The following is a 10158-nucleotide window of genomic DNA, read 5'->3' as shown; positions in this document are numbered from 1 at the left end:
CTAAACCGGCTTTTTCTGACGAATTTGGGGCTTTAAGTTGCTTAAGGAATTATGATTTTTATACCCGATGCTCAAAGAGTATTGGGGTATATTGGATTTGGACACCAAGTGGGAAGCGTGTGCGACCCCATAAAGTATATATGGGATATAGCTATGTCTGTCTGTCCGACTGTCCGTTCGTCTGGCTTGAAGTCTTGTTCTCAGAGACCACAAGTCCCCTGGCACCATATGTGATATTTACCCAATCGATAACCAATCTAAACATATCTTCGTATTCCATGTATTATAATTCACCTAATTGTACAGTCCAAAAGGAAACCTAGTCCATGTGACTCTGACGAACGGGAAAACAGCCCTAGGCGTTCAAATACCGTCATTGAATTCGTGGAAAGCGCAGATTCGATTGTCATACAAATGACATTGGCAATCGGATTCAATTTGACACAAAAGCGGGAACTTCTAAATAATTGCCACCCACTTAAAACGCAAGTGTAATCACAGCTGACTGGAAGTTTATAAGCCGCTGTTGGTTTAATCGCGGAAATTAAAAGGAGTGTTTGGTTTGGCCCCAAGAGATTCTTGGTGCGAGCTCTGGCAAAATTGAAAAACTGTCATGAATGTTGCAAGGCAAGAATAACATTACAAGGCCTAAAATCTGGCTGCTCCTCGGCAAGCAGCTAATCGCCGGGCCTCTGCCCCGAATAGGTATTATGAAAGGCCCATTGAGGTCTCGAGCAGAACGCTAGAGGCTCTGTGTGGAGTGTTCCGATTTATACGGCGTGTTTTCTGAGAACATAAGATATCGGTTGAGTTTGTTTTTATGAAGATCTCAAGAATATTCCATTGTAATGTTGTATTGGAATTGGTTTTATGTACCATGTACCAACGGAACGGAGTGGATCTGGACCATGAGTCGGGATCTTCCATTGATGTTTTAGAGTCTATTGGGTTGAGGGAAGCAATTGATTCGCTTGAGTTTGATCTAGAGTTCATTGTTACTTCTAATATAAGAGCGCGAGATTTTTCTACTATTTTTTCAATGCTATTTTCGAAGTTTTTTTAAGAGACTGCTGGCTTAGTAGAGATATTAGGTGTCTTGGGAAGGTTCTTTGAGGAGGTCAGAGAGCTGTCATGAGCGGAGTCATGAGAGAGATAAGAAAAGGTGCTAGAAGCAGTGTTAGGAGTTGTGGGTTCCATTGTCGAGGAGGTCGGGAAGTATGCTGGATTTTATGTGGAGGAGAATTTTTTGAAATTCATATTGTGGTCATGATGGTGAGGAAGCAGGGTGATCGCCGTTGCGTCAAAGGTCTTTCAGTGCTTTGATAAGTGTCCTAATAATTGGCATGACTTACAGCTCTTCGGATTGGGGTTATATGGGGTTCCGTTAGCTTTACAGTGTGCCAAGAAACTCAGGGAGCGTAGGTGGTGCCTTTGAAGGGGGTATCACTGACTTCCTAGGAGTTCACCAGCCTGGGAAGGAGTGACCCTCCATTAAAGAAGGTGAAGATCGAGAGATATCTTTGGTCAGATTCCATATAGACTTGGAGGAGTTTTGTGATGAGACGATTTGCCGATTTACAGGAAGATCGGGAAAGTCAACTGGAAATTTCTTCTATATAACCGCGAGGCACCTAACCCCTAAATTGGGTGGCACGGGAGCCGTGGTTCTTTCTTGTAAGCCGGTAAGCCGGACGATGTAAGCACTACTGTACTGGCAGTAGGCCCCGACAAATGGCAGTATATTCAAGGCAACAGCACAAAATTATTATTCGGAAATTCATTTTTGTTCAAGGCCAAAATTTTATTCTAGAAGTTCAAGATCCAGTATGTACCGCGACCGTGACCACCAACTGACGGAGAGCTGTCCCGAGAGCGAGTACAGCCGTCCCGGGGGTTTCGCCGGCAATGTGGATGCGGATGGCCCGGCCTCAACGGAATCTACGGAAGTCCCCGTTGAGCTGGGCAGCGAATTCGCGATGCCAGTGAAACACGTTGATGTACGAAGCGCACATAGCCTGGGGTAAGTCCCTTGACATTTCAGCATCTCGCAGATCACAGCACGTTTGTATCTATCGTCTGTTACAGTCACCCAAGTCCGGGTGCCTGCCAGGAGGTTTACCCCACCATAGACCAGCGAATGGACGAGATTAAATCCAACATCTGGAGCGGAACGCCATCTTACTCGGCCCCGTGCTCCTATCAAAAGCCCAGTTATACTGTGTTCCGGCTGCAGCTGCGGAGCCCTCAATGCCAAGACCCAGAGAAAATTAATGCTGGCAACGATGCCCTGCAGACGGCGCGCTCCAGGTCGACTATGTGCCAGGCTGTCGCCATTCCCCGACGCGCTGAGGCCCCCCGGGCGGTCACTGAGCCGCGCCGCTCAACCCGCTTTTCCGACGACTGGAGCCTGGAGTTCGAGTCCAGTACCAGCATTAATCACCACGCCGACCAAAGCGGCCTCTCCCGTACAGATGCGGGAGCCGATGATGAGCCATCGTCCCCCGCAGATGAGCAAGATATGTCGCTGGGGTCTGGCATAGAAGCGAGCAGCAGCTCTTTTTGGGATGAACATGAAACGCACGGCTACCGGAGCCACAATAGAAACACGGCGAGAGCGAGCAGAATGGCCAGCTACGGCAGGACTCGTGATAAGGGCGCCAGGAGCTATGAGGAGTGGTTAACGTTGAAAAAGTAAGTCTAGTACCCGATGGTAATAGTCTGGCTGTAGACTTTAGTACGAAGTGAAGGTAACACGAGCGGAAACACGGCTCCCCTCCGCCATGGTGCGCACATTGCACGAGGAAGAGTGGGTGAGAGAGAGAGACAGAGAATGAGTTAGCGCGTGGAAGGCAATCTTTTGGATATGTGTGATTTTAGGGGACACAACATTTGGTTGCTCTATCTCGTATAGTCTCTGAGATCTAGGCGTTCATCGGGAATGTAGACGGTAGATTCCCGTAGAGGCTTGCAGCCCATATTGACAGGTTTAGGTACTGGTTTAGGTAAACTACAACAAATTGTAATACATTTTTCTTTAACCCTTTTACCCAACAGAAAGGAGGCTTTCCAGCAACAGCGCCAAGAACGACGCGAGGCCCACCGCCTGACGGTGGCCGAGAGGATCCGCAAGCAGATGTCCGACAAGAGTTACTCCAGCTGGCTGGCATCCAAGCAGCAGCGTCATCTGGGAGCCCGGCTTCCCGTGCGGTTTGCGGTTGGGAGTGACGGCGCAGGCGCGGCCGATGCTTTCACGCATATGAAGTCGGCGCACCTGCCATTCGTCCAGGTAAAGAGCGCCCCTCGAGTCAGCACGTTGGTGGGAGGGAACGGGCGCAAGCCGGCCCGTTCGCCCGAGGAAGTACAGCGACGGGTGGAGCAGTGGGAGCTCAACAAGATGAGGGAACAGGAGCGTCAGCGGTCGGCCAGGCAGCGTGAGAAGGCCCAGCTCCAGGCCATGGCCGAAGAGCGGGGCCGCCAGTCAAAGCTGGCTTGGGAGCGTTGGATGGCCCGGTTGGCGATTAAACCGCGTCCCGTGCCACTCAATCGCCGCCCCGAGTCGCTGACTAGAAGCACCGCATCAATTTACGTCAATCAGAAGATGTGGCATCATGGGGGCCTTGGCGCAGTACCCAAGAGCCCAGATACCCGGTTTCAAGGACGGCCGCCTGTTGCTCTGATGTCCAGTGCTCAACGTGCTCTGCGGCAGCGTCTGGACGAAATTGATGGGGTACGGATGCATCGTAGGCCAAAGTAACATCCGGTAAATGCAGACGTACCCGTTCAATTTCTACCTCTTTGTCCGTTCGACTTTTAGCTCCTGTCACAGAGAGCTTCCAGAAGGCCCAAATGCAGTAATTTTGATAATTCAAACCTCAAATCCTTCATAGACCATCTGAAATTACACTATCCAACACAGGCAGTGACGGTGTTTGCTTTGGGCTTCTCTGATTCCCTTACTTTTCAGCTCAATCGCGAAATGTTTGCACGCTTGCACGAAAACGAAAAGTGTTGTTGCCCCGACCAATTATTTTACAAATTATGTTTAAAGAGGGCACAAGCTAAATTGCCCTGGCAATGGCGTCAGATGTACATATGTTAATGCTACAATAAGTCGTCTACTTTTTTCCTTTTACAATTAAGATTCGTTTTGTTGTAGTTTTCATTTCGTCGAGGGCATGTTTTTGTTTAAAAAGGAAGAATTTTTGCGGAAAATCGAAAAACTGGGGAATCCAAAACGGAGCACCATCTTATGTTCGAATTTATGTTCCCAGTTTGTTCCTGGTTCAAGGAGTACGAATGGCTAGGCTATCCCTGGGGGCCATTCCCTGCTCCCACGTGTACTTTTAATCCCTTTTCAATGTGCCTCAGAGCCAGGCGACAACCCACTCAGCCTGCCCTGCTGTCCTCCTACACTGGCAGTGACTGCGACAAAATCGACGAGCACTTAGCTAAAATGTATGCCCAGCAATCCATCCATGTTCTGGTCAGTACTCCGGCCCTGCCCCACTCTCGCACAGTGGCCAGACCCCCGAAAGCCAAACCTACAGGGGCTGACGATACGAATGCAGGACAAAAGGATTTCACATTTTTCAAAGTTCATAGTTACAGTCGCAGAGAAGCAGAGACCGAACCTTAGTGGGTTCGATAAGGGCTTTTCCCTCCCTTTTTATACCCGATACTCAAAATGAGTATTGGGGTATATTAGATTTGTGGTAAAAGTGGATGTGTGTAACGTCCAGAAGGAATCGTTTCCGACCCCATAAAGTATATATATTCTTGATCAGCATCAATAGCCGAGTCGATTGAGCCATGTCTGTCTGTCCGTCCGTCCGTCTGTCCGTCTGTCCGTCCGTCCGTCTGTCCGTCCCCTTCAGCGCCTAATGCTCAAAGACTATAAGAGCTAGAGCAACGATGTTTTGGATCCAGACTTCTGTGATATGTCACTGCTCCAAAAATATTTCAAAACTTTGCCCCGCCCACTTCCGCCCCCACAAAGGGCGAAAATCTGTGGCATCCACAATTTCGACGATACGAGAAAACTAAAAACGCAGAATCGTAGAAGATGACTATATCTTCTAGAGTGCAAAATCTGAACCAGATCGTATAATTATTACAGCCAGAATCACGAAAACAATTTCACTCTTTCTCGCTCTGTCTCACTCTAACACACAGGTTTCATGGTCGGTTTTGCCAATTGCAAAATATGAGTTCAAGGATCTCAGAACCTATAAAAGCCAGAGCAACCAAATTTGGTATCCACACTCCTGTGATATCGGACCTTGACCGTTTCCTGTCCAAATTTCGCCACACCCCCTTCCGCCCCCGCAAAGGACGAAAATCTGAGGCAACCACAATTCTCAGAGACTATTAAGGCTAGAGTAACCAAATTTGGTGCACACACTCCTTTAAGATGTCACTATAAAACGTATATCTCAGAATTTCGCCCCACCCCCATCCGCCCCCACAAAGGACGAAAATCTGTTGCATCCACAATATTGCAGATTTGAGAAAACTAAAAACGCAGAATCATAGATAATGACCATATCTATTAGATTGCTGAATCTGGATCAGATCAGACCATTTTTTTAGCCAAAAGGAACAAATCATTTTGCAGTGGCTACGCAGCGCCCGACGTCACGCTCAGACTGATTTTCTGTCTCTCTCGCACGCACTCTTTGTCGTGTCGTTAAATATTAGCGGCGTCTGCCGGAGGAGAGCCATACTGACTTAGTATCGGGTATAACCTTAGAGTTGCGGTGTCCGCAGCAACTCACAACGTTCCCCCTCGTTTCTTATAGAATTGAAGCCCAATGTCCATCGAATTATGGCGTATTCAAGAGGTGCTTCTGTGTATAGCTGGAGAGCTGAAGGTCTCCTTTCTAAAGATATAAGCTGAGAGCAGAACCAGAACCGGCCTGCTGGACCGGAGTCCTATGGAAAGGACCCTATACTCGTAGTTGCGTAAAAGCCCCTAGCGGTCCAACGATCTTTCTGCTTGACCTGCTTGAAACGCCGACGGCTTTCGGCTTTGACTGGTCGTCGTGCGCTTACCGCTTACCTGGTAACTAGTTGCGTAAGTGGTTTCCCCTGTAATTGCCACCTCTGAAACTCCTTCGCCAAGTGTAATTGGTTCATTGAGCATTTTCTCAAGCTTTTTTCGCTCTGCTGTCATATCCGTATTTTGTATGTCATCCGTGCTTGGCCTGGATCGGCCATTTGGGGCGGAAAGTTTCCGGGTGAAGGTCGGCATATCAAGTATTTTTCGTTGTCAAAAGATAATAAAAGCAACTATACTTTTTTCTTTTGCTGTCCTCCGTGCCCGCCCCTTCCCGTACCCGTTCCTCCATCCATTCGACACTGTGCAACAATTCGCTTTTGTCGTCTAGTTGCTTCTGCTGTTTGCTGCTTGATGCTTGATGTAGTTGATGTGGGGCGTGGGGCGTGGGGCGTGGGGAAGGGGTGGCGCAACAAAGACACCCCCACCCGCACCCCCACCCGCACCTGCTGCACCTTCATCTACAATGCTGAAATACTCGTATCTCACTGCAGGCCGTTCTCCTTTCACTCGGGCGACATTTATTTGTTTTATTTTAATTGCAGCTATGCGGCTCCAAGCACAGCGGCAAACGCAGCCAGGGTCGCTTTGAAGGGGACCCACCATGGTGGGGGGTAGCGGCAGCCCCATCTTTCGGGTCTGACTTTGCATTTGGCTTTTGCCAATGCGTTGCATCTTGCAACGGAGCCCGACACCCGACACCCGACACCCGACACACGGCGACAGCACAGAATGTTAATGAAATTTTAATTAAATAGGAGCTCGACTTCTCCTCCCACCATCTCCATGCCACCCCACCAGTTGGTTATTTTGTTTATTTTGTTGCGAAATAATATTTCTACAAATACACAGGTGTCGTATGCATATTTATTGGCTTGTACTACGAGAAATCTATTCATACTTGGCCTAAAGATTGTATGCACCACTGAAAGCCGGTAGTCTGCAGTTTCCAGATCGGAATTCAAGTGGTAATGATAGAGTTATCTCTGATTCAAGCTAAAGAATACCCCTATTAATCGATCTACCTTAAAAAAGTTTCTTAAGTTATGAAAGATCATTATTTATACTCTTGTTTATAGGGAAAAACCCTCTGATTATAGACCCTTAAGTTTTTGTTGCCTAGTGTTATTCGGAACGCAGAATACTAGAGGCTTATCCCAAGATTGCATCGTTACAGGGTCGATAAATTCAGTGGTGGGGAGGGGGGTTGGGTATAATCTGATTGAATTCCGCCGGCAATGTAGGCAGTGCAGGAGGGTTCCCACATAAATCGTCGACTGTGGCGGCTCCAATTGCAGCCACAGACAGAGCGTGGGGCATAAAGCGATGAAGTGTGTACTTTTACGGCGAGAATGGCAGGGCTGTAATTGAAAAACTGCGCCGCTGCATACTTTTAGGGATTATTTTAAAAAAACGCAACACCAGTTCGGCCTTGGCTGGTCGGTGGGCGGTGGGTGGTGGGTCGGTGGGTCCACATCCATGTCATCAGGAGGATTGTGAAAAATGTCACGCCAATCGCTGAGGCAAACAATTTGCGTTCTGCGGCTACTTCGGTGGCTGTTGCTGTGCCAGCAGTTTCCAAACACATTGTGGGTGTATGGGTGTAGGGGTGTGTGGGTGGATGGGTGTTTGGGTGTGTGGGTGTGTGGGTGGATGGGTGTGTGGGTGGATGGGTGCCGTTTCTCGCTCCTTTGCTGTTTTTGTATTGGCCGTGCGTCCAAAGGCAATAAATGTGACCACAAACAAGCGAATAAACGCAGAGACACACACACGCACGCACTCACACACACACACACACTCAAGCACTCACACACACACACACGAGCAGCGTGCGCCTGCAACATGGAAAAGCGAGCCGTGTTTTTGTGTGTTTACAAACGGCAGCAATGGCGCGGCGTTAATGGCCAACAAGCTTGAAAAAGCCGCCGAAGTAGCGGCATTTAAATGCATTGAATCCTTTGTGCCCAGTCGGTTCCAGCGGTACCTTCTGTCCAGGGTCGCTTCTGAGGTGTCCCTCACCTCCCTTGCGCTTTCGCAGACGACGACATTGGAGGGTGAAGGTGGATCCCCCCCTGCGCCAGGACGGGTGCTCTCTGGGCGGCTTAGTCTCCGCCTGCAGCCCGTCGGTCCTACGCCGCCTCAGCAGGTGGTAGACCTGAAGAGCCCTGGTTGTTGGGATGTCAACAACTTCTACCCCGGGGTTCTGCGGCTCCTCAGTGAGCCCAAGGCGGGGGCAGGCAATAGCCAACTCTGCCTCCGACACTGAGGGACTAGTGATACCCGATTTCAGTTCCTCTAAAACCTCTTTCTGACCCTTGACTGTGGCATTACACGAGCTGCTACCTCGGGCTTTCTGTTGCATTTCCAGGATATCGAAGCCGCAGCCCCACTCAACGCCGGAACTGGGTCTCCGACACAAGATTGGATTAGTTCTATCCAAATGGCATAATGCGTTGAAGGCTGCAGTGATTGCAGCGAACGTGGCATTACGGGGATCTTCAAACCCCAAACAGTATTTATCCATGATTCAGAAAGTCAAAGCAGCCGGGAGAAATAGCAGAAATCCCAACGAACCAGCTCGAAAGGAATATTAAAATTAGAAAACGTCTCTCCAGCTTCCAATTTACCACCGAAATAGGCCCCAGCAGCACTGCTGAAGGAGCCTCGTAACCCCAACCAAATAACAACAGACCAACAAATACCAAATAGCAAATGCCCTATGCGAAAACTGGGCTGTCATTAGCATCAGATTGCAGCTTGTCATTCCCCGCCATGCAACACAAGAGAGCAGTACAGCCATTCCTTTCATAAACACCCACGCCTGAGGCAATGCGCCTGGAAAAGGTAAAGACACTTGCAGGACTACGCCTAATAGAGACCGGATAAACTACCAAATGCTGCAGCACTCACCCCACTGCAATAATATTTTCCATCCCAATGCAGACAAGAGAAATCTTAGCCTGCCTCAGCCCCTGCTTGGCGAAAATACTGGACAAAATAATCTCGAGCAGACTGTGCTGGCTCCTCGATAGTCCCCATAACAGGGCTTACAAAGGGCTCCAGGCCTCCTACCAGTCCTCCTACCAGTCCTCTCAACCAAAAACCACATATCTCTCAAATCACTGGACTTCACACAATGACCGATGAACTCAAAAACTGGCAAATACAATCAAGATACCTCAACTACATCACAAAGTTTCTCTCGCACCGCAGAATAATAGTTACAGCTTCCAACAGCCTACAACAAACTGAACAAAACAATAGGGTAACACACAAAACCTATGAATTTACTTCATACACCGACGATAACACAATTAAAAACAAAAATATGTAAAAATACCTACTCCCTTGACAGTGACAGCCTCTTCTCTGACATCGACTCATGGTGGGAAGTGCAAACACCTTGACATACTCCAGTCAAACTTGTTGGCATTAGAAAACGAAAATAGACTAAAAAATACAAATGGAAACATAGTATCAACACCCTCAGCCCACAAATATCTTCATTTTTTCTGTTTGATCGCCTTTGGATGTCGAATTGAGTGTTCGCCAGACGATGAATATGCGCTTTTCAATAATAACAGCTGGGTTGAACAGCTGATTTAGCGAATGTGGCGACATCTATGGAAATTTATGGTACGTAGCCTTGATGATCACTCTTTTTCTAGTGCAGAGGAATCAAAGCCAGGTTTTGACTTTGAAAAATTAGGACCATAGTGCATAGTGCCAGCAGGGGTGTAGCGTCTCTAGGGATGGACCTGGGCTGATTCACCGGCTATCGTAATCGTTGTTATCGATGTTTTGTTACAGCTCTCAAGGGCTAGCGATATTATGTTCTTTCTACAATATAGTTGAAAAGAAAAGTGTGGCGTGGTATGAATTATAAACTTTAATGGTTTTAAAGTGTAGTTATTTATATGCTTTTGGTTGTAGATAGCATTTCAGTGTGATGTATGAAACAAATTTGTTGTTAAATAATATGTAGAGATCACAGAAGGAGTTGTGGGAAGTAAGGTGGTAAGAAAGGCCCCTTGAAAGGGAAGCAACAAAGCAACATATATCAAATATCATCAGCAATTGATATAAATGCAACACCAAGGCAG

General features: G+C 47.9%; 1 protein-coding gene across 1 annotated transcript; it reads left to right on the top strand.

Annotated features, from left to right (window-relative positions):
* Window positions 1-1775: 1775 nt before the first annotated feature.
* Window positions 1776-3855, top strand: LOC6602914. Its single transcript, XM_026993852.1, has 4 exons — window positions 1776-2020; window positions 2086-2691; window positions 3055-3740; window positions 3815-3855. The coding sequence occupies exons 1-4, from the start codon at window positions 1827-1829 to the stop codon at window positions 3853-3855; spliced, it is 1527 nt and encodes a 508-aa protein (XP_026849653.1). The 5' UTR covers window positions 1776-1826.
* Window positions 3856-10158: the final 6303 nt, after the last annotated feature.

The sequence above is a fragment of the Drosophila persimilis genome, unplaced genomic scaffold (genome assembly GCF_003286085.1).
Source record: "Drosophila persimilis strain 14011-0111.01,24,50 unplaced genomic scaffold, DperRS2 tig00000910-arrow-arrow-pilon, whole genome shotgun sequence".
NCBI lineage: Eukaryota > Metazoa > Arthropoda > Insecta > Diptera > Drosophilidae > Drosophila > Drosophila persimilis.
This window is presented reverse-complemented; position numbering and strand designations above follow the sequence as displayed.

What these genes read in the sequence shown, in the direction of transcription:
- LOC6602914 (XM_026993852.1), top strand. Translation starts at nt 1,827, where the DNA reads ATGTACCGCGACCGTGACCACCAACTGACGGAGAGCTGTCCCGAGAGC. An exon ending in CGAAGCGCACATAGCCTGGG is followed by an intron (nt 2,021 to 2,085) that starts GTAAGTCCCTTG and finishes CGTCTGTTACAG; the next exon opens with TCACCCAAGTCCGGGTGCCT. An exon ending in TGATGGGGTACGGATGCATC is followed by an intron (nt 3,741 to 3,814) that starts GTAGGCCAAAGT and finishes TTCGACTTTTAG; the next exon opens with CTCCTGTCACAGAGAGCTTC.